The sequence below is a fragment of the Schistocerca piceifrons genome, chromosome 6, assembly GCF_021461385.2.
Source record: "Schistocerca piceifrons isolate TAMUIC-IGC-003096 chromosome 6, iqSchPice1.1, whole genome shotgun sequence".
Lineage (NCBI taxonomy): Eukaryota > Metazoa > Arthropoda > Insecta > Orthoptera > Acrididae > Schistocerca > Schistocerca piceifrons.
The window spans coordinates 14,822,505-14,847,703 of record NC_060143.1 but is presented as its reverse complement, the minus strand read 5'-3'; the positions used below and the strand labels follow the sequence as shown (position 1 = coordinate 14,847,703).

The window sequence follows — 25,199 nt, the reverse complement described above, 5'->3', positions numbered from 1 at the left end:
GAGCTAAGGGAGAATATGGGCTTCGTAGCAGGCATGAAAGAGAAGAGTAATTTATTTCTGCAATATATTTCAGCTAGTGATAATGAATACACTGTTCATAAATCAAAAGAGGAGGAGACGTACTTGGCGGGGCCAGGAGATGCAGGAAAATTCTACCTGGATTATATCACGATCAGGGAGAGTTTTCGAAATCATATGTTGGACTGTAAGGTTTTCTACGAAGTATAGTGTCAGATGATAGTTTAATATCGATGAATCGTACGGCGTAAGTGAAACACAGACATCAGCTGGACTTTATCATTGAAATAAATTTGGTGGCGACAAGTGAAAACTTGTGCTGGAGCGGAAATCGAACCCTGATTTCCTGCTTTATGTGAGCGGTCGTTTTAACCATTTCAGATATCCGAAGGTACTTCCCATCCAGCTCAGATTATCAACTTCTCGTACACTACATGTTTAGCGTCCGTTGTTCATTATCGTCATTGCTCGCGGCTTTACCCGATGCCCACAAGGGTTTGGACGTAGTGTGCGTTCGCATTGAATGTATCGTGAATAGCCACACCATTTATGGTGATGTTTTTTAAGGGATTCTACACCGTCTTTCCTGCAAAATAATGAAAATTTCAGGTAACGGTGATGGAGGAGGATAGCGATCAGAAACCATTCTCTCCTCTTCAGTGAGCGACTGTCACATTCACTTAGCTTTAGGTTTGCGCTCTGCCAAAACTATTGTTCGGTAGTTTTGATACATTACATAAATGATGTAGTAAATGGTCGGATAACCGGTAATATTGGAATGTTGCATTTTATAAGTAATAAAAACTAGTTGATCGCGTAACTTGTGCCCGTTTATATAACCAAACAGTTACTTTTAATGCAAGTATAGCTTACATGCACAAATATAAAAAAATCTATATAATTATTATTGTAAGTTTTTGTCAACGGAACGTTCTTCACCATAATCAAAGGAAAGAATTTCCTGTTTTTACTGACACGTACAAAGTTGTTTATGAATAACAGAAACATGTTTGATGTAAACAGGACGAAATATTAAAGTGCTGTTCGATATGTTGTTTTGCGGTTTTTAAACTTTTTTGAGGAAATAGAGTTTTCTAGCGCTATATGATAAACTCATCCCTCTGTTTCACGTTGAAAATCAAAAAGTTTCGAATAAAACACGAATGAGACACTGTCAATTTGAATTTTGCAGAAACACTGGTTGTTTTCAAGCAACAGACAGGAGGACAGTTATGTAGAACAAAACTGTTCTGTAGGTTACCCAGCCCTTTATATATCCTCACTCAGTTTATAGACGATTCACCGCCTTCTGTTTGAAGGGGAGTTTAGTAAGACAGTGGTAGCATATGTAGACATAGCTATCGAAATGAGATAACGCCTAATAGGTATGCAATACACCCAACATAAAGGTAACGAGGGTACGATCGTAACTGGCCAAGGCTACTAGGAAAACTACCGTAGGTTACTTGTAATAGACTACAGTAACCTACAGTAGTTTTACAGCTGTTCCCCAACACACACTTCTAGCCACGTTGTGACTCAGCGGATGGTGTTTTCCGGCTTTCCTTGTATGCCAGAGAGATCTTAGACATGGTGCCTCATGAAATATCAAACACCATACACTTTGGCATCATTGGTCATGGAAACACCCACAACACGAGCACCGTCAATTTGCCCACTTTCGAATTCACTTATCTCCGACGCTGATCTGGTCACGACTAACACTTGCAACGCGCTGAGGACATTGCACAGCTGCTGTTCGTGGTCAACTACAACAGCGTGATTTGCAGACTAGGCTAGAATCTGCATTTATGTTCAAGTATTCACATCTTGTGGTGTTTTTGTACATTTAATTTGTTAATAATTTTGATGTAACCAACGTAAATAGCGTTGAAGTAGTTGATTTTCTTCCCATGAAATATATAAACGTTTCTAACTGTGATGATGTTTCTCCTTTCAGCCGCCGATGGAGAGGAGCTGGCTAAAATACAGAAGGTGCGCGTACTCAGGAATGAAAAACGCGAAGGTAAGAGTTATTGTTCATAAAAGCAAAATAATTGATAACAATAACCCAGTACGTAGTCCTCGATGGTGAGTATTCATTGGAGATGAGGGTATCATCTGGATTGCCCCAGGGAAGTGTGGTAGGTCTGCTGTTGTTTTCTATCTACATAAATGATCTTTTGGATATCGTGGATAGAAATGTGCGGCTGTTTGCTGATGATGCTGTGGTGTACGGGAAGGTGTCGTCGTTGAGTGACTGTAGGAGGATACAAGGTGACTTGGACAGGATTTGTGATTGGTGTAAAGAATGGCAGCTAACTCTAAATACAGATAAGTGTAAATTAATGCAGGTGAATAGGAAACAGAATTCTGTAATGTTTGAATACTCCATTAGTAGTGTAGCGCTTGACACAGTCACGTCGATTATGTATTTCGGTGTAACATTGCAGAGCAATATGAAATGGGACAAGCATGTAATGGCAGTTGTGGGGAAGGCGGATAGTCGTCTTCGGTTCATTGGTAGAATTTTGGGAAGATGTGGTTCATCTGTAAAGGAGACCGCTTATAAAACACTAATACGACCTATTCTTGAGTACTGCTCGAGCGTTTGGGATCCCTATCCGGTCGGATTGGGGGAGGGCATAGAAGCAGTTCAGAGGCGGTGTGCTAGATTTGTTACTGGTAGGTTTGATCATCACGCGAGTGTTACGGAAATGCTTCAGGAACTCTGGTGGGAGTCTCTAGAGGAAAGGAGGCGTACTTTTCGTGAATAGCTACTGAGGAAATTTAGAGAGCCAGCATTTGAGGCTGACTGCAGTACAATTTTACTGCCGCCAACTTTTATTTCGCGGAAAGACCACAAAGATAAGATAAGAGCGATTAGGGCTCGTAGAGAGGCATATAGGCGGTCATTTCTCTCTCGTTCTGTTTGGGAGTGGAACAGGGAGAGAAGATGCTAGTTGTGGTACGAGGTACCCTCCGCCACGCACCGTATGGTGGATTGAGGAGTATGTATGTAGATGTAGATGTGGAATAATGTCAGTTGCGACTGTTACCTGAGATAACTGAAAAATACATTTTTGTAAACGCTCTGACGCGCGCGTGCGTGCGTGTGTGTGTGTGTGTGTGTGTGTGTGTGTGTGTGCTCGTATTCTACGAACAACAGATGTAAATGTTAGTTTACCCTGTTAGATTATTTACATGTTTCAAAATGCCAAGAGAAAAGTGATGCTCCCATTATTGTCGAACATACGCTACTAATGACATAGATATCATGAAATTAAATGTTGATGATGTTGAGACAGCAACCAGCCACAATTTTATTTTCAGTTCCTTTATGTTAAAGGTACCGTTACCGGTTTCGAATCATTGCGATTCATCTTGAGAGAGTTTTCATGCTTTCATTACATGCGGTGCGTTTTTTTTTTTTACAGATTAATTGTCGTAAAATATAAATAATACATAATTATAAGCACGCCACATAGTTGGTTGCGTTACAGATTTGCATTGGATGTCGGTTTGTAGTGTTTGTTTTCATGGTCCAAGAGATGTGAATACATACAGCAAATGATGCGAGGGTTCTACCCCGACTTTGTTTCAATTGTTTGGAAGCATTCTGTATAAATGTAAAGAATGATTTTGTTTACGTAAGACAGCTGTAATGTGTTACGATGTGAGAAGGAAGTGTGTGGAGGAGGAGAGTGACGCACCGTCGTGTGGCAGGCCTGATGCGGTCGCGGGTGCGCGGCGCAGACGCGGCCACGGCGCCCGTGCTCACCTTCCTGGACAGCCACTGCGAGTGCAACGTCGACTGGCTGCAGCCGCTGCTGGAGAGGGTCGCAGAGGTCAGTCTCTCTCTCTCTCTCTCTCTCTCTCTCCCCCTCCCCTTCTCTCTCTCCCCCTCTCCCTCTCCCTCTCTCCCCCCCTGCCCGCATCTCGTGGTCGTGCGGTAGCGTTCTCGCTTCCCACGCCTGGGTTCCCGGGTTCGATTCCCGGCGGGGTCAGGGATTTTCTCTGCCTCGTGATGGCTGGGTGTTGTGTGATGTCCTCAGGTTAGTTAGGTTTAAGTGGTTCTAAGTTCTAGGGGACTGATGACCATAAATGTTAAGTCCCATAGTGCTCAGAGCCATTTGAACCATTTTTTCTCCCCCCCCCTCTCCCTCTCTCCCTCGTCCCTTCTCCCTCCCCTTCCACGCCCCCCCCCCCCACCACCACATTTCATACCACTGTATGTTGCTCTAGTGGCTACGTGTCTACCGTACTTGGGACAGTGTGATCTTTTACACAGGTTATCTAGCGGTGAGAGGAGAGCCAATGTATATCGATTGGAGATCGTACAGTACTGACCATTAAAATTGCTACACCAAGAAGAAATGCAAATGATAAACGTATATCCATTGGACAAATATATTATACTGATTACAATTTCACGCAATTTGGGTGCATAGATCCTAAGAAATCAGTACCCAGAACAACCACCTCTGGCCTTAATAATGGCCTTGATGCGCCTGGGCATTTAGTCAAACAGAGCTTGGATGGCGTGTACAGGTACAGCTGCCCATGCAGCTTCAGCACGATACCACAGTTCATCAAGAGTAGTGACTGGCGTATTGTGACGAGCCAGTTGTCGGCCACCACTGACCAGACGTTTTCAATTGGCGAGAGATCTGCAGAATATGCTGGCCAGGGCAGCAGTCGAACATCTTCTGTTTCCAGAAAAGCCCGTACAGGACCTGCAACATGTGGTCGTGCATTATCCTGCTGAAATGTATGGTTTCGCAGGGATCGAATGAAGGGTAGAGCCACGGGTCGTAACACATCTGAAATGTAACGTCCACTGTTCAAAGTGCCGTCAGTGGGAACAAGAGGTGACCGAGACGTGTAACCAATGGCTCCCCATACTATCACGCCGGGTGATAACCCCAGTATGGCGATGACGAATACACGCTTCCAATATGCGTTAACCGCGATGTCGCCAAACACGGATGCGACCGTCATGATGCTGTAAACAGAACCTGGATTCATGCGAAAAAATGACGGTTTGCCATTCGTGCACGCAGGTTCGTCGTTGAGTACACCATCTCAGGCGATCCTGTCTGTGATGCAATGTCAAGGGTAACCGCAGCCATGGTCTCCGAACTAATAGTCCATGCTGCTGCAAACGTCGTCGAACTGTTCGTGCAGATGGTTATTGTCTTGCAAATGTCACCATCTGTTGACTCAGGGATCGAGACGTGGCTGCTCGATCCGTTACAACCATGCGGATAAGATGCCTATCATCTCGACTGCTAGTGATACGAGGCCGTTGGGATCCAGCACGGCGTTCCGTATTACCCTCCTAAACGCACTGATTCCATATTGTTCTAACAGTCATTGGATCTCGACCAACACGAGCAGCAATGTCGCGATACAATAAACCGCAATTGCGATGGGCTACAATCCGACGTCTCTCAAAGTCGGAAATGCGATGGTACCCATATATCCTCCTCACACGAGGCATCACAACAACGTTTCACCAGGCAACGCCGGTCAACTGCTGTTTGTGTATGAGAAATCGGATGGAAACTTTCCTCATGTCAGCACGTTGTAGGTGTCGCCACCGGCGCCAACCTTGTGTGGATGCTCTGAAAAGCTAATCATTTGCATATCACAGCATCTTCTTCCTGTCGGTTAAATTTCGCGTCTGTAGCACGTTATCTTCGTGGTGTAGAAATTTTAATGGCCAGTAGTGTACTTCTCAAAAGGGTTTTCTTGGCTACCACTAGTTTCTTATCTTCACGTAGTTTTTCGGGCTCTGAAGGTGACGTGTTGCTCATACCGACACGGACAAAACAGTGATGAAATTTTACAAAAGTTTATTGGCCAAAGAAAGAAATATCTACTTCGACAATAATAACAAAATCACAATTACAGTGTCTCATAGGAACATGAAGACTTAACAGTATGGCAATTCCAGAGTCTGACAAAGTAATGTAATTAGTATCTTCGTTGACAAATGCACTTGTACGGAAAATATTCTAATAAGCTGTCGTAAATGAGACCAGCAGATGAGCAGAAAGTCTATACAGGATACAGTCTGATCGCACCAGAGGAGCAGAGATGAATGCTGAATACAGCGGCGTTGGTCCCTAGATGGGACGACGGGGTGAATAGCAACAACCCGGAGGCCAGGAGAGGCTCTCGAAGCCGGAAGAACTGACTTGCCTAGCTCTTGGCGCACTGGCGGCAAGCGGCGGAATACTCGCGGTACTGTTTTCTGCACACGAGTGTGGCGGAGGCGAATAGATCCCTTGGAAGTGGCGGCGTCTGCTACTGCTGGTACCGCCGCCTGTGTCTGACCATTGCTGCGACAGGGTGAGACCGCAACGCGGAGATAAGCAGGGACCAAATAGGCTGCCCGCGCACCCGAGATGCCCGAAGGGTTGCCGGTACCGTTTGCGAAGATCGTCGATACAGCCGAAGGCACATCATGTACGAGGGCTGTTCGGAAAGCAAGGTCAGATCGCTCGCGAAATGGAAACCACAATGAAAATCAAAAATTTTTCGTTCGAAACAGTTAGCCACACCTTCCAGCTACCTCTCTAAATAGTCACCGCTCAGACTTAGACATTTGACGTGGTGTTTTTACAAAGTTTCCGCTACTCTCGTCACAGAAAGTAGCCGCTTGTTCTTACCGCCAATTCTCTACGCTGGTATGCCTTTCGTTGTTTGTGCCAAAATGTTGTCTTCGTAGCCAGCGGTTCGTGTGAGCGGAGATGAACAACGGAGGGAGCCAATTAAGGGCTGTATTGTGGGTGACCAAACACTTCATTGCCCCTGCAGAATGCGGCTGAGAACTGTCTTGAAGAAAGAAACGTATGACATTTATGTAATGTGCGTTGCATAGCTTCAGGCGAAATCTCTCACCGGATCCACTACAAGGCGGGACACAGTTGTTTAGGCATTTCTGCGTGATCACTTTGCGCTTTTAACTGAAAAGAGCGATGTCACGCGATCTCTAAGCATACTAAAGACACTGCTCAACACATCTGTTCAGAGCTCCATCAGATTTTCACAGTGGTTTCCATTTCGTGCATAATCGTACCTTACTTCCCGAATACCCCTCGTACTAAACAGCTTATTGAAATCCGAACGTATAGCGATTTTTTAAACTTTAAAATTTCCTTTGTAAGATGGAAATACACTTCCCAGGTTTGCGGCCAGATAACACTGTGCAAGTCACAATTAATAAAATGTTCCCGGCTGTTACGACGCGGTCGAATGGATTTCACATTTAAACCCAACATCATTTCACCCCCCCTCTGCAGAGGACATTTTCAAGGGGTTGTAGCTTCTTTGAGTTTTCGATTCACAGTATGGCTCGTTACAGAGTGCACCCCGCTGCTGCTATCACCTCAAGGTGGAAGATCGGTACACATCTTCTTCCGCACTGCACTTACGTCACACGGTTTACCGAAAACCCACGCGCACAGGCCGTTACGTACAGCGGGATGTGAACTCCCACCCACACCTTAGAAACGTTGGCGGATAGAGCAAGGAACATGTGCGACCCACAGGTGCTTGACGTGGAATTGAAACATCTCACAATGCATTGCTCACGAAGGATCATCCGTCCGTTGAGGTAAAAAGAGCGTTAAGACCACTGCACAGAAATCATAGCGATGCACAAGCGCTGATGAAATCGAAAGTTTCCTGCCTTTCATTAAGGACGTTACCTACTGCAAAGCAAAAGTCTTGAAAAAACGGAACACGGTGGTAATCTACTAATCCACCCGGAAAGATAAAAGTTCATATAAAATTGGTCAAGAGCGCAAGGCCAATTGCGAAAGGAAACGTGCTTTGTAGCCAGGGACCACCACACCCATTTTCATAGAGCTCAAGTACTGGCAGTCACAAGCGGATACCATGAAAGGCTATACACAGAGGCCATAGAGATTCTTCGAACACCCCAGGTATTTAAATAGGAAGAAGGACGGCGGAAATTGAATGACGTTTGGATCACGGTGCTGAAGAAGATGTCTACCAGTCTTACACCACGGGGTGATAGCAAAGCGGACGATGGCAATTGACAACAGCCAATTGCGCTCGGGTGTTCAAAACATGCGACGTCGCCCCATTGCGCGAAAGCATACGTAAACGGAAGTTTGCTGCAGTCAGTAACGAGCCAGTGTGTGAATCGGGCAGTCATGGAGTGTGCGGCTGGTTCCGGCGGAGGATGGAGTCCTCCCTCGGGCATGGGTGTGTGTGTTTGTCCTTAGGCTAATTTAGTGTAAGTAGTGTGTAAGTTTAGGACTGATGACCTTAGCAGTTAAGTCCCATACGATTTGACACACATTTGAACATTTTTTTTTGTTAGCTTCCCACACAATTGTGTATTTGAATAAAACGACAGTCTTATACTTTATGACTACAGGTACATCTGGGAGCTGGGTTGAGAGAGGGAAGAGGCTCCACTACCTAATTCTAAGCATCGGCTGAAGGTCAAGGCTCAGGAAAACTACGGATCCTCCGGATGAGAGCATGTTTAGCCAGCAACCAGCATGCTGACGCCCAGTGGCTGGGGGGTTCCTACGTGGAGGCGGTGCTGCAAGAGCTCAAGCGAAAGTCACATCCGTACAGTCGTTCAGGCGCCAGCCGAGCTGCCACGAGGTTGGCAATACCCACTAATCGTCGCACCCTAATCGTCTGTGACCGCTTGACAATACAGTAATCCTAGATTCCCCAAATTCTTAGCATCCTGGAGAACAGGACTAAAATTGGTAAAAGACTAATCAGGTGAAAGGTTGGGATCATAATTCTGAGTGGCAACGACAATATCTGCTGATGTCATTGCTATCTTCAGTAAATCGTGGAAGAAGTACAGAACCTGTTCAATTTAATGAATAATCTACCGAGCACAGAATGTAAACCGAAGGAAGACGAGCGTAATGGGCGCAGCAGATATGCGCAACTTAGCATGAAAATTGGGGACGACGAAATAGACGAGATGGAGGAATTCTTATACCTCCGAACAAAAATAAAACATGACGGTAGAAGTAAGGAGGACACAAAAAGCAGCCTAGCGCAAACAAAGAAGGTATTCCTGGCCAGAAAAAGTCCACTAGTCACAAACACAGCCCTGGATCTGAGGAAGAAATTTCTGAGGATGTACGTTTGGAATACATAATTGTATGGGAGTGAAACGTGGATTGCAAGAAGACCGGAACAAAAAAGTATCGGAAGTATTTTGGATGCGGTGCTACAGAAATATGTTGAAAATTCGGTGGACTGGTAAGGTAAAGAATGATGAACTTCTCCTCTGAATCTCTGAGGATAGAAATTTGTGGTGAACATTGAAAAGAAGAAGAGAAAACATGATAGAGCGTGTTTTAAGACATCAGGAAATAAGTTCCATGATACTAAGCTAGTGTGAGCTGTAGAGGAATATTGAGACTGGAACACGTCCAACAAATAACTGGGGACGTAGGGTGCAAGTGCTACTCTGGGATGGAGGTTGGCACAAGGGAGGAATTCGTGGAAGACTGCGTCAAATCATCCAAAAGAATGATGACACGATACCTCTCCCCCCTTCCCCCTCACAAAAAAACCACTCGCTCAATCGAGTAAGTAAAGGCAAACAGTGGAGCAACTGTGCCAAGCCCTCATAACCTCCTGGGGTCTGTTAGACCAAGACGTTTGTTCAGGCGTCTAATCATCATTACTGTATTTACACCTGTGTCCGAGGAGCCTACACGTGCGCGGTAGGGTTCTTACTCTCCTCACTTACGCTCTCACGGGCTTACCTTTATCAGTCCAGAATCCCGATCGGCCATGACGAGGCAACCAGTGCCCGCCGGCGCCGCGAAACGCTGGTGCCCAACAAGACAATCAAGGACGCCGTGAGAACACTCGGTGCCCGGGAGGGGTTTGGAAGAATGAGATTTCTCACACAAACTCTCCCGTAGGTGGCTAGAGGGAAGGTGACCTGACTATTGGTCGGAGAGATACTAGATTTTACACCACCTAATGTATGTCGTTATGGTTTGTCGCCCTTTGCTGTCCACATCCGTATCCCGAGTATTCGTAGGTACAAATAAAGAACCACCTACAAGAATGCAAATTCATGCTTTTCTGTCCCGATTTAAAAATGAGACTCACGTCGACTAATACGTCTGTGCGTCAGGCAGGTGGAAATGCCGCGTTTTACGTGTAACACAGCACGCATTTTTTTTTTATCGGAAGCCCTGGGGCCCCTCTGTCATCGCTGCGCACCCGTGGCGAATACGCGACGATAACGATGTCGCAAAATCCCAGGTCACGCGCCGCATGCAAATGCTGACGCAGGCTGCACGTTTTCAGCAATGTGCTGGCTGGGTAGTACGCGGCCTGACGGGAAAGGGGGCGGGGAGGCTGCAGATAGTCCAATCACAACACGCCTCTTATCACGCACCCTCCCTCTCCCTAACGTCCAACGTAATGCCCTGAATGACAAATAGTTTCCAATACACAGAAAGCAAACATTTGGACGGAGACCATTGTGAATTGTAACGAACACGTGCAGAAAAAGTGCGGTAACTATTCTCGTAAGGGACAGTTACAGGAGATCTGTTGCGGTGATCGGCAGCAGCCAGGCATATAAAAATGCTCCTGCGACCACCAAGAATATGAAGGCTCTAGCTACTGCAAATCCTCACATAGTTAGTCTACTACGCTTGTTTTCAGTACAGTGAGAAAAGTCAGATGCGCCGCAGGTATCAAGCGCTCTTCGTTTCTGGCAGCCACTGCCTTTGCGGCGGGTATCTGAGTCTCACGCTACGCCGCTCAAGCAAGAATCCCTACCGGTCTGGGACCGATGACTTTCGTGTTTGCTCCCCTCCCCCGAAACAACCACTGTAATGCATTCCACTCCACCTCACGTATACCTGTAAATGAAAGGCAGTGTCTCGCCCCAACCGTAGCTGAACAGCTTTCCTTGCCCATCCCATCATCCCTCAGCGACATCGCCTGCATTGTTCTCTGCAACCTTAAAGAAGCCATTTCTTTAGGCGCCATTGTATCTCTTAATACATCTTTTTTTTTAAATGTACTTTTACGACGTATTCACTTAAGCGTTTGACAATGCCGTAACCGTTTGCGACCTGCCAGTGATAATCTTCAGACCATTAGTACGTGATAATCTCAGACAATCAGAAGAGGAAAGAAAGCGGAACTGCAGAATTCATAAAGGTGTTTTTAAACAATGTAGGTAAAAAGAGTAAAATTATTCGTAAACGAATATTCTGCAAAAGGTTCGCTTTAAGTTTTCAACAATACTGGAGGTAATAGTAGGTAGAGGTCGAGATATTTTAGGTGGAGGGAACACTCTCTTTATCTATTCCTACGTCACGGTTGTCACCCGATTCGTACTTCCATTCAAATATCTCCCCCACATACTCGCAGCGCTGATTTTCATATTGTATATCTTTGTCTACTCTCGCTTCAGTGCAGCTATTAACTTATCTCGGCCCAATGCGTTCAATCCCCAAAACAAAGACAGCACGACCTCTCGTAGTTCTTGCCCTACGACGCTCTTCCTCAAAGCATAGCGCTGAAATCCGCATCTTACTCACACACCACTTCTCATGGCAGCAAAACATTTTTCCCGGAGCTGTTCATCCAGAATATCGTTTCCAGTTAGTTTGGTGGGTAGTTAGTTGCATGTCCCATAGATCATTCGAACGATTTTTCTGTCGAGATGATGTGGTACGCGTCATTTCACAGGATGTGTCTATGATTATTGTTAACATAGATGAACACATTGTTTTTTAGTCCTACTAATGTAACTGCACTTAAAATCAGTTTTTTTTACAGGATATCCGTTTTGGAACAGAAATTCGTCCATGGAATAGAAGAAGTTGTCCAGGAGAAATGATTTTGGGGTGGATTCTTCACTACCTGTCAGTCATATTATGTTGTTAGCCATCGATGAAAATATTTTTCTTGCTGCATATTGAACTCCTTTCGGAGCCACTGACACCTTTAATAATAGGAAATAACGGCCATTTTTCCCTCTAGTGTTGTGGGTATGGACATCACTATTCTTCCCAAACTGTGATGGACCATTTCTGACGAATTTCACTAGCGAGTATATGTATTTTGATGGTGCAATTATAATGCCTGTCTCATTCAAGAGGTGCGTGTATGACGACCACGGGTGAACTCGACAGATTATTTTTACTGCTCGCCCCCGCGCAATCAGTACTTTCCTTCCAAATGATGAATTACCACAGAAAATTATTTCACCAAACATTATTGGTTAGAAATGTGCAAAATATGTCAGGAGGTTGATTCATTTTTCGAAAACTGGCAGTTAACGAAGAGCAAAAGTAGCTGAACTTATCTGTCTGAGAAGCTATGTAATACGCTTCTTTAAGTTTTCATCAATAAGTAAACCTTAAAATTTGGAGCATACTAATTGTTGGTACGACTCTGTTCTACAGAACTGAATAAAATGTATTATCTCAAAGTTTTCAGTCCCTGCGCTCCTATTTTTTTTAGTCATTACTAAACCTACTCCTGCACTACCCCTATTTGATTTTGTATTTATAGCCCTGTATTCACCTGACCAAAAGTCTTGTTCCTCCTGCCACCGAACTTCACTAATTCCCAATATATCTAATTTTGACCTATCCATTTCCTTTCCTGTTTCGCTAACTACACTTTTTCAATGGTGCTGTACTACACGAGGTGACATTTTGTTAGAAAATTCAAAATGAAACATTTTACGAATACTATAACGAATGAACAGTTTCTAGCCAATTAGAATTACAGCACAGCACAGAACAGGAACCAGGACAAAAGGCTTCGACGGCAGTACTTTTACAATTAAGCCATACGATTGTCACATGATACAACGCACGCATCGATATCTCTTCATTCCATTAAGCCGTGTCATTTCTTCCGGTACCAGTAGAGTTTGGCAAAGCCCTGCGACAAAGAGTAACTGAGTATAACTTGGTCCAAAGTAGCATTATGTAACTCTTTTAATGTACACCGATGAGCTAAAGCTTTATGACCAATATCCACCGAGAGAACGCGTGCCACCTGGAGATGTTGCACGCACGTGATGTGATAAGCAGAGTCTGTAATCGGAGCAGAGACGAATGGCGAATCGTTATAGGGATTATACGGTCGCAGATGAGGAAATCCACAGACTCACTGTGGTGGACAAAAATATGGCAATACCAAAAACACGACGCATTACCACGCCTAATACAATGCAGGATACTGCTTGAGATTAAAAATGCTTCCAGTCGTCACAGAATAAATAAGTACAGATACTGTATGGTATCAAAGGGAATATTATACTGTTCTTCCTGCAAAATAGTGGCAAGTTCAGGTGAAGATGACAGAGGTGGATAGGTATCACCCACGCTTGACTCCAAAGTCGACCACAAAGGCTCAGTAATATTGAGATCTGGTGACCGTGGCAGCCAGGGGAGATGGGACAATTAATCCTCGTGCTCACAAAACAAGTTCTGGGCGATGCGAGTTACGTGAATACGGGCCCTGTCGTCTTGGATGGGATGGACCTAATGAGGCAAAAGGGTCACATAATTCTTGGCAGTAACGTTGTCTTGCAGAATACCCAGGGAGCCCATGGAATACCACGACATTGGCTGCCAAAATCATCATCGAACCTTCACCATGTTTCGCTCTTGGGGCATAGACCCGACAGAAGTTGTAAACCATGTAAAACAAGACTCATCCCACCAAGTGACCTCCTTCCATTGCTCCATAATCGAGGTTTTATGGTTTTGGCACCACGTTTATTTATTAAGGGCATTTGCATCGCTGATGTGTGGTTTCGGTACTCCAGCTCTACCTGTAATTCCTGATTAATAAATCTGCCTTCTTATTGTTTTGGTGCTGAAATGGTTCGCGAGTGTGTCATTCAGTTTTGCAGCGACTTTTGCAGCTATCGTCCTCTTATTTTCCGTCAAAATCCTCTTCAAACGCCGTCTGTCACGATCACTTAGCACAATTCCGTCCACGTTGTGGCATCGCGGATAATGTTTTTCAGCTTTTCGTTTTCTCACTTTTCCTTTATGCAGTATAAATCTCAAAAATGTTTCTCTTGAACCACCAACCACTTCGGCTACGTTTGTTATGGAAGTTCCTGCTATACGAGCACCCGATGTTCGAATTCACTTAGTTCCGACATAATTAACTCACAACCACACGGAACAATGTTCTGGCAACGACAGCAACTTGCAGTGTAATGGCCGGCCGGAGTGACCGAGCGGTTCTAGGCGTTACAGTCTGGAACCGCGCGACCGCTACCATCGCAGGTTCGAATCCTGCCTCGGGCATGGATGTGTGTGATGTCCTTAGGTTAGTTAGGTTTAAGTAGTTCTAAGTTCTAGGGGACTGATGACCTCAGAAGTTAAGTCCCATAGTGCTCAGAGCCATTTGAACCATTGTGCTGTGTAAGGAGGACATTGCACAGGTGTCATTCGTGGTTACATATGAGTACAACCGTGCAGCCTGCAGTTCTTGGCTAGCAACTGTATGTTATGTTCAAGCATGCGTTTCTCGCGATGTTCCTTTATTTTTATCAAACCTCTGTAAGGGACTCTGAGAAAGGGCGGTTTCTTATGGTCCGCTGGTTGGTAATAAGCGTCTCGTAAGTGGCGAAGCTGGTCTATTGTTCGCTTGCTGTTTTTCGTGAGCAACTGTGGAAAGTGGCTGAAAAACAGTGAAACTTCGATCAGGCAACAAGGTGTTGTGTGTCGACACCTCATCACGGAAAGTGGAAGACGAAGTGAACCGTGGTTTTACTTTCAAAATCTTTTCTTAAGGAATTTACTAACGATTCATCAAGAACATTAACACATTTAATAACACTATGTGAGCGTGGAAGTAGTTGCCAGTGGGTAACTGATGAAAACAAATTTCTTTCAACAAATGGAAATTTTATTCCTAAAAACCCTTTCCTTTTTTTAAACAGATTTAAACATTATAATCAGAAAGCACCTTTTAAATATCAAGTTACAATTTATTCAGAGGCAGAAATAGCAAATATTTTGACAGTATGAGCTTTCGGGCTGAGGACCTTGCCGCTCCCTTTTAACACGGCCGTACTCACGACCGCTTACAACAACCTCTGAAAGACTACATTGGTGCAAATCTGCAACACACCAGATTACTTTAAACTAAAAATTTTAACAACTCACACAAACACATAAACTTTGCACCTCGTAGGAGGGATGGAAATGGTACAAAACACTCACATTAAAAAAATTACTTGCCACCGAAAGTGCAACTTGTTTTTAAAACAAAACTCTTACGGTGGAAGGGTGGCAACTTTATATACTAAAATGATCATTTAAATAAAAAACCATGAAATGCAGACTTACATAAAATGTACAAACATGCTCTGCATTACACATATACCGCCTCGCAAGATGATAGGCAAGATAAAAACATATTTCAGGAATTCGGCCTTTACACCTTAAGCAATAAATTCGTTACGACCGAATCCGATAAATATGACAGAGGCATCTATTAACGTGTGGCAGACAGACAGACAGACAGACAGACAGATACTAACTGCCTAACAAATGCGGACGGGAGACAGACGAGCAAGCTGGGAACGAGAGACTGACGAAGAAAACAAGTAGAATTTAACAAGTAAATGAAACAGCATATCACGAATCACTTAACGTCTAACAAACTGCGATGTCTGGCGAAGACTTGACCCAGCACCCCCAAAACGCTCTCCCGAACCGTCCGCTACCAGCCGCTTCAACGGACGCAGGAAGGCGCGCCCGTCTCACGGTGTCGCAGCTCACGCCGGCCAGACCGATGTCGTGGGTTGACTCCAGTTGATCTCGTGTCGGCCGCGAAGCCACTACCCCTCGCTATACGGCGCGGCCCACTGGACTGACGTGGGGACCTCACATGCGCCGACGCTCAAAACGGACAAGTCATCTTGTGTCTCAGTGCGCGACCGACCAACCGATCGATCCAACCGCCAATGACCGTTGCCTGAACAAACTCGACCAGACTGGCGGCCTAACACGTACTAGCACTCTGGACGACAGACAGACACTGACTGCCCCACACTGACCCGGCTGACCAACTGACCAAACTCGCCGCCTAGCGAGGTCATAGCGCCCCTTAAATGCACGTGAACAGGTTACCTTTCCCCTTTCCCACCAGAGGGAGACACCAAAGCTGCCATTGCCACAGCGGCGCCACCGCCAGAAACGGAGGGCAACTGCTTCACACTACGCGCTGCGGCGCGCTCTTCAAAACAGCAAATTTACCACGGCTCACGAAGGCTTTCTCGATCTGCAAAGCAGGATGTGCTACGATCTGGGGCATATATAACGACAGTGTTCAGTGATGGGGCAGGCAAAAATATTTCGGAGAACAGCGTTCGGCCCACGTTGCTGAAGATGCGACTCCGCACGAAACGACCTCTACGTGTTCCTATGATGACACTACGACCACGACAACGGCGACTATTTTGGACTCGGGGTCTATGGAAACATTTCCCTTGGTCGAATGAACCAGGTTTCATCTATACCAGGTCGGTGGTCGTGCCCGGATACTCCGTTATCCAGGCGAACGGCTGTCGAAACGCGGACCTCGTCAAGGACGCACGAGCACTCTGGCGGTGTGCGGGAAGTTCACGGGACACTTGTGGTAGGAATCGAAGGCACAGTGACAGCTGTGGAGTGCATGTACTTGACTGTGGACCATTTGCGTCCATTCATACTTGATGTCCTGCTCGACGAAGATGGTGCCGTACAGTGGGAGAACGGTCAATGGTAGAAAGACAGAATCTGCTACAGTGGTTTTAGGAAAATGGCAGTGAACCCGCGTTGCAGTCTTCGTCGCCAAATTCGCCAGCTCCGTGCCTACAAAAGATTTGCCAGTAATTAGGGGATTTGTGTGTCATGAGCATGGGCGTATGGTGCCAAATATCTCCGGAGAACTGCCAAGGGCCTGTAAAATCCATGAGACGCAAAATCGTTGCTTTGGTGTGTTCCGGAGGTGGACTGACGCGCCGGTAATCAGGTGGTCGTAATGTTTCGGCTCATCAGTGTAGAGTGGAGCGCTCACTGAGAACTCACTAGACTGTGACTGCAAGGAGTCTGGCCTCGTGTTTCAGGACAAGACTCGAGTGGTGTGCCCAGTCATCGACGTGATCAGTATGGACACTTTCGAGTACATCGGCGCGTCCGCCGATCTACGCGGCGGCTTCGACTGGAACCTGGTCTTCAAGTGGGAGTACCTCAGCGCCGAGGAGCGAGCTGCACGCAAGAAGGACCCCACAGCCCCCATACGGTAAGCCTCTACCTTTCCCTGCCTGCCTGCCGTGGTGCACGACTCTTTGCTAATACCAGCCATTTTAATGTGTCACCATTCAGAAATTGCAGTTTCTTTCTTTTGGTTGTAAGTCACCAGACACGTTTACTATTTATTTCCTTGCATGTCTGAGTGAGAGATGAGTCTTTCGGCGGATTCCTTCGCTGTGACAATCAGGATCTGACTTTCAAACGGGTAACGTGATAGCCTTGTTGAATATCGAGATTTTTTGACGATGGCAGCACACCTCTAGTGCAGACCCATCGAGATGATGAAAGTCTCTTGCCTCCTGTACGACACCAAAATGTTGAAAATATGAGTTATAACTCAAACTGACGTCGTAATAAGTACGAAAAAATATTTCCTTCAACAAGCCTTACGAGTGTTTGGTAGTCGCTCTTAACCTTTTAATCTCGTATGCTAACTGATTCGTCCACAGTTTTTTTGTGATTATAACAGCTGTTAGCGTAGAAAATTTTATTTGTTGATGACTAGTTTCGGACGGCTTGTCCATTATCGAATCATCCATGTACATCTGTCTTGTGTTAAAACCAGACGTACTTGTAAGTTACTGGCCTCGTTTATATGTTTCGTGGCCAATTATTTACTTGTACGTCCAGCTATAATGCAAGACTTATGCTCATGGATGATTCGATAATGGCCAACCCGTATGAAATTAATCATCAGAAAATATATAAACTTCGTACGCAACTTAAGATGGGTCCTCTGACAGTTCATAAATGTCGCTGTCCTGTTTCAACACCAGCATGCTAGAGACACAAATTTTTGTCGTGCAGAACATGATCCCAATCTCCTTTTGCATATTTCCATATTTATCGTCCTGTATAGTGCTTCACTTCTTTCCAGTGCCAGTTTTATTCTCGAATGCTGTATAAAATGTCCACGAATCTCAGCCTTCTTCTGGTCAGCCCTTACCGTATCACGTATCCTAATAAGTGATTTTCTTTATCTTTTTATTTCGCACTTTTATCTGCCTAACGCCCTTCCGTAGCACCACATTTAAAATTCAGTTATTTTCTCTCTTTGTTCTGCTGTCCTCGTTTCATCTGCAGAAAATACTAACTGCAAGCTCCCAGTTTCATAAACATTTTCCTCTATTTCGTGTCAACAGATCTGATTTCTATTTCCGTCTCACTAGACCCATCTTCTTACGGTGTCCCCCTTGCTTTGGCTTGGTTCAAATGGCTCTGAGCACTATGCGACTTAACTTCTGAGGTCATCAGTCGCCTAGAACTTAGAACTAATTAAACCTAACTAACCTAAGGACATCACACACATCCATGCCCGAGGCAGGATTCGAACCTGCGACCGTAGCGGTCACGCGGTTCCAGACTGAAGCGCCTTTAACCGCACGGCCACACCGGCCGGCCCTTGCTTTGGCCATACTGCGTAAACTTGCATCTTAGGTAGCAGTTTCCTTTCACTTAGCCTATCGTGTCTTTTTCAGTGTTGATGTTTCACAAGCCACTATTCTCTATTTAGCTGCTTTTCATTTCTCACGCCCTTGCTTTCACTGTATTTAGAGCAAGGTGCTGTTCATTCCTCTTAACAGTACGTCGTGATTCCTTATTGTCGGAGAAGGGAACATATTCTCTGTCAACTGTTGAATTCATTCGACAGGTTACTAAGTATATAGTTTTGGTTATAGGTAAAAGAAGCCTAGATTAAATATCAGATTTGAAGAAAACAAGAAGTAGTTTAGTTGTGTTATCTTTTAGGTAAGATTTTATTACAAGTCAAACAGGAGAGCGGTACAGATGACGAATGCGCTCTTCATTGAAGGGCTCCTTTTGATATAAAGACACTGAATTTTGGAATATATATGTTTGTAACTGTGCTCTGGAGTATAATCTTGTATTAAAGTGAAATCGAGGCCTTGAGAAAGCACAAAGATGCGTTTAAAAATTGTGCTGCAGGAGGATGTCAAATATTATTTGGAAAATAAGTAGAACAAGTGGATACACGGCTTGGGGAGGAAAGATCCTTAGAAGTAGAAAGCTTGGATTGGTGGGCCATGTGGTAAATCATAAAACGAAGGGCGGTCAGTAACTAATGCGACACTTTTTTTCCTCAAATCAGGTTAGTTTTATTCAGAACACAAAAACAGCATATTATTCCCCACTCTTTTGCCTACAAACCTTATTTTTCAACATAATCTCCTTTCAACGTAACGGTCATACGCCTTGTTGCTAGGAGGGCTTGTACACCCACTTGGTACCACTCTACTGGTCGACGTCGGAGCCACCATCTTGCTGCACCAATAACCTCCTCATCACCCACAAACTGCTTCCGGCAGAGTGCATTCTTCATTGCGCCAAACAGATGGAAGTCGGAAGGGGCGAGATGCAGGCTGTAGGGTGGATGATGAAGAATAGTCCAATGAACTTTTGTGAGCTACAGTCAGGCCTTGCGCTGGTACGCAGAAAGAAGTTCGTTTGCATTTTTGTAACGACAATCACCCTAAATTCGTTTCTTCAGTTTCCTGAGCGTAGCAAAATACATTTCAGAGTTAATCGCTGCACCATGGGAGAGGAAATCAAACAGAATAACCCCTTCAGAATTCCAGGAGACCGTCGCCAAGACTTCTCCGGCTGAGGAAGCGGCTTTGAACATACTCTCCGGAGGAGAGGTCGTGTATTGCCACTTGGTGGATCGCCGTTTTGTTACCACTTCCAAGTGATGAACCTATGTTTCAGCGGCTGTGACGATGCTTGACAAAAAATTCTCACGATCAACCTCGTAACGCGCAAGCAGTCCGCGCAGATGGTCCTTTGTTGCTCTTTATGGTCTTCTGTTAGATGGCGAGGAACACAGCGCGCATACACCTTTGAGTACAGCAACTGGTGGACGAGTGTGTCAGCACTACAAACAAAGATGTTTAGTTGAAGGAGCGAGTTGTTTGAGTGTGGTCTGTCGGTCATCTCGATTGAGAGTGTTCGCACGTTCCATCTTGGTTGAAGTCACAGCTGTGCGCGGCCGGCCGGCATGCGGGAGATCGGACAAGTTCGCACGACCTTGTTGGGATTATGAAAAATGCCTCGCCCTACCACTCGCTGTGCTTTTGTTGACTACCAGGTCTCCAAAGACATTTTGCAAGTGCCTATGAATATCTGCGATGCTTTGGTTTACCCTCAAAAGAAAATCAATGACAGTCCTCTGCTTGGACAGCACCCCCGTTACAGACGTCATTTTGAAGCGTACTTATAGTACCGTCACACCTCGGAACTTCGTGATACTGCAGGGGCCGAAGCGGGAATATTCTGCATTTTTTCAACCGAAAGTGTGGCCGAGAAAAAAAAAATTGCATTACTTCTTGAAGCAACTGATATTAATGATTCACCGGTCTCTGGAGGAAGTCTGAAGTGTTAACAACACTATGCGCAGCGTGGTTATTAAGAAATATAGACCACCAGATGTTTGTTACTTGTTCCAAAACGCTTGGAGACGGCAGAGAGCGGGGAGTATTTCTGACCTATCTGAAAAACTGCTTCGTCTCTGCAGTCTGTTGTTTTTGCTCGTGTTACTTGGTGGTGCATGGACAGTAGTATCGTACTGTAGAATTACGGAGACTGAGACGCCAGGATCTACAGCCGGTTGTTAATCTGCTGCCACTAGTCACTTCCTTAATTCCGTGTTATTAGTACTTGCTGTGCGTGTGCGCGCTCGTGTGTGTGTGTGTGTGTGTGTGTGTGTGTGTGTGTGTGTGTGTGTGTGTGCGCGCTTGTAGCGGCTGATTGACGCTGTCTTTGTTCTGCAGGACTCCAATGATTGCCGGAGGTCTGTTCGTCATCGACAAAGCCTACTTTGAGAAGCTGGGCAAGTACGACATGATGATGGACGTGTGGGGCGGCGAAAACCTCGGTGAGTACCTTTTGTTGCTTACAAAAAAACAGAATAAATAGAATGTCCGATCTTCGTTTCTTCAAGAAGCCGACAAAGAAGAACTCAAATAATCCCTTTTCTACACCATTGTGAATCATTATTGAACAATTATCTGGTGATACAAAGGCTGTAGATAATGTGAAGTTCGGAACTGGAGTTCATTTGTGCAGACAGACGTGGAATTATTTTGACAATAATACTCTCGTTTTTCTTCCTTATCGGCGAGATTTTAGTAATCGGCAATGACACGTAACAATCGAAAATTGTGTTTACACAGACATCTATTTAAATGCATATTCCATCTCATCTGTTCATAAAAAGTGCAACAAGGACTGCGAATTATGCTCCAACTTCCGCAGTCAACAATTCAGCTCTGCGAACGTTAAGAACAACTCGGAGAACAGTTACACGCCTCGTCTGTGAAAACGTAGCCGTTTCAAGAAAAAAAAAGTTTTTCTTAAAAAAGAAAGAAAGAAAAAAGTTACATGTCTGTGCTTCTTCGCGAGAATCTCATGGTGCTGCTACCCAAGTTTTTTTGTTACTAATGTATCGCACAGTGTATCTTAAGATAATACATTTCTGCTATGTAGATAACTAGTGACTCTCTTGATTCTACGAGTAGAAAAAAGGGCATCGTTTTGCTTCTTCCTTTGTCGATACAGCCGCTAGGCCGATGGGGAAAGCCGATAATATAAAAGATGGTCACAGTAGATGGGTCATGAATTTTCTCCCGCTAGTGCAAAATTTTGGTTGCTAGGAGATAAAGACTACAATGCTTGTGGTGCTCCCTTAAAACACAATTCTATTTCGGGATAGGGTTTTCGGACGGGAAAGGCGATGGGACGGTAATATTTTCACGGAAATTACTGTTTCCCTATAGTTGCTGCTCTTGGCCCGTTTCCGCAGTGTTATGACCAGAATGCAGCCGCTTGTAGCTCCCTAGCCGAGAGCTTTCTCTTGTTCTGCACTGAGGATGTTGTTGGAGCGGGCAGTTCTTGTCATGAGGGGGTTTATTAAGGAGAGCCGTGGGCGAACGAAGGCGGACGTGTGAAACAGCTCGAGCTGCGCAAGGGCGAGTTAGCACAACCTCGTGGCCTCTGGTTTTCAGAAGCGCTGTGCTTGGCCACTGGAGAGGGCTCCAGGCAGCCGAAAGCTTATAATACTATTGCGTGGTGTCGAGCGCTTATACCGACAGAAAGCTTACTTGAGGGGTACCTTGATATTTGGGTTACAGATCCTGTTACTTCTTTACGAATTATTTTAACGATGCTTTTTTAATGAGAGTAATACCATTCATTGATATAAAACTAAGAAAACAGATGGTATTTGCTATTCTCGAACTAATCGGCCTCTTGCACAAATGAGGCAACTTATAGAAAACAGATGAGATCTGCTGTTCACGAATTAGTCTGACTCTTGCACAAAAGAGCCAAATTATGTATTCGCATTGCGACTGGACTGGCCTATTGCGATTCTGAGTAGTCTGAAAATCTATTCAGTGACCGATTATGTTGCTGAACGTGTCTTCAACGCGACGCAACTATTATGCCTATGATTCTATGATAAATTCTAAACGCAGACTGTGTTGGAAATATTTGCTTTGTTCATTTGAAATTATGTAGTGTAACACTTCCTTCATCTCACAATTAGCACATACACGATTCTGTCAAAGCGCTATTTACGAACACAACTCTTCAACTAATGAATCATGTATCCAGGGCAAATGTGGTGCATCTGTCAAAGCAATCTCACACAAGGACGTAGAGCGAGCTAATAGGGAATAATGGTCCATTGTTTAAATTTCCTATCACGCAGGTATGAGAGCAGATATCAAAGAAATTACATAAGAGATAGAGGGGCGCACTCTGGCATAGCCATTTTACCGTCGTTCCTACGGGAATTGAATATGATAGTTTAATATTGGTTAGAAGTATAGAGAATTGTGCATACCAGCTGACTTACAGTACCGACCACTACGGTGATTTCTCTTTCCGCCTCCAAGTGGGAGGAGAGTTAGTAAGCAGAAGCAAGAATGTGCACTGTAGTCTTCTCTTCAGTGCTTTATCTGCTCAGAGTACTTGATGGTGTTGCTGTAGCTCTTAGCGCACAGAAGATGTTTTGACGTCTGTGGTACCTGTTTATGGTATAAGTGATGAAGTTCGTTGCTGTATTTCGGTTTTATGTGTTATGTGGGGAATGGCATTTAACAAACGTTTCATGATAATTTCTTTAAAAGAACGTACAGTATGACTAGGTCCTACTGCCTGTCTGTCGTGCAGTACCAACCACCCGATTGTCTTTCAATATCGGCCACAAGTAATTTCTATTTTTAAATTATATTTTCTTCTTCCTCTCACTATTTTTCAGGTTGAAACAGCAGAAAAGGAGAAAAAAGTAAGAGGATTAGATGAAACTAGCTGTGAGCAAGGTTATGAGTAACAGGATGTTCGCGGGGGAGATAGCTATTAGAAAAAAAAAGATCGCCACTGAAGATAAGTTAAAAGCAGAAAAAATGTAGTCTTAAAGGAAATTGAAGAAAGCTGAGCTTAAGTCGGGCATTCCAAAATAATACAAAAACGCAAAACGTGACCATGAAAAGCCAATTACAAAGCGACGAAGGAAACTGCAATTTCCTGGAAATAATGGGTCAAGAGAAGAGACTGAAAATTGCAGTATGTATTTGGCGTCATTTGAAGCAGTCTGCGTGATGTGTACCAAATTTAGAGGCTGGGCACATTTTGGACGTGTGGATCGGGAGAATATTTTGTATTTTATTTGCTATCTCTCTTAAACAGTGAAGCAAACATTGGTCAACAGAGCAGAGACAGTAACTCTAATTTCTCATATTTTTGTGTTCTGGAAGTATTGAATAAGTATGAATGCTGAGTATCATTAACAACCGATATTATCACAGCAAAGACAACGGCCGATACTGCAAGCCTTGTAATAGTAGCTGTTTTACTTTCGATATAATTAAGTACTATAAATAAAGAAAAAAACAGAAGACACGTTCTTCAGGTAAGAGAATAGCATGTTAATGTTCCGATTAACCAATACAGTTACACATTAAACTCAATAAACTTAAGCCGGCCGATACTGCGCTACTCTCCTCTGCCTACCGCCATACGCTGTGCAATAGTTCACGGAGAATGCATGTAGCTGTAGTAGAATAGCTGAACAAATAAGTTTATACTTCATAAAATACGACTTCCATGATATGGTGCGTTTAGTACATTATTGTATTAGCGACGAAAGTATTTGTATAGCAAACTGACATATTTTACTCGAAAAAGTGAAGTGGTAATGCCGCCAGGTGGCAGCACCCTTGTTTCTGCGCTCGAGAAACATGGGGCCGTGGCTGGGGGGGGGGGGGGGGGGGGGGGGGGCAGCACAGTGGCGTACACTCCAGAACTCCTACAAGTAGAGTGGTGTAACACGCCGCCCGTTTATCACCACGTATACGCGCCGCACTGTTTGCTGAAGACGAAAGTATAATTTCGAAATTCGAATGCGTCGTTCGCTGTCATGTTAGGCCGGAATCTACTTCCCTAACCGGATCAAATGTCGGTTTCAAAGTGTTACAAGTCCAACTGAATGGATTACGCAAATCTGATGTACCGATTTAGTGAACACTGTGAGTTTTTTTGTAAACAGAGGGAGGAGACTGTTCAAGAAGAGATGTTTAGACATTTTATCCACGCAGTACTCACCAGATCACGCGCATAATGGAGATAGCTCTGAGCACAATGGGACTTAACATCTCAGGTCATCAGTCCACGAGAACTTAGAACTACTTAAACCTAACTAACCTAAGGACATCACACACATCCGTGCCCCAGGCAGGATTCGAACCTGCGACCGTAGCGGTCACGCGGTTCCAGACTAAAGCGCCTAGAACCGCACGGCCACACCGGCCGGCGCATAATGGAGAATGATTG

The 25,199-nt window shown here is 44.7% G+C and overlaps 1 protein-coding gene across 1 annotated transcript in view; it reads left to right on the top strand.

Moving 5' to 3' along the window:
• Positions 1-25,199, top strand: part of LOC124802478 (polypeptide N-acetylgalactosaminyltransferase 2-like) — a 189,847-nt gene that overhangs the window by 140,546 nt on the left and 24,102 nt on the right. Inside the window, exons 4-7 of the mRNA XM_047263286.1 lie at positions 1,979-2,044; positions 3,745-3,866; positions 17,162-17,337; positions 21,137-21,240. Of these exons, the coding sequence (XP_047119242.1) occupies positions 1,979-2,044; positions 3,745-3,866; positions 17,162-17,337; positions 21,137-21,240 (468 nt within the window). The remainder of the gene's footprint in view (positions 1-1,978; positions 2,045-3,744; positions 3,867-17,161; positions 17,338-21,136; positions 21,241-25,199) is intronic.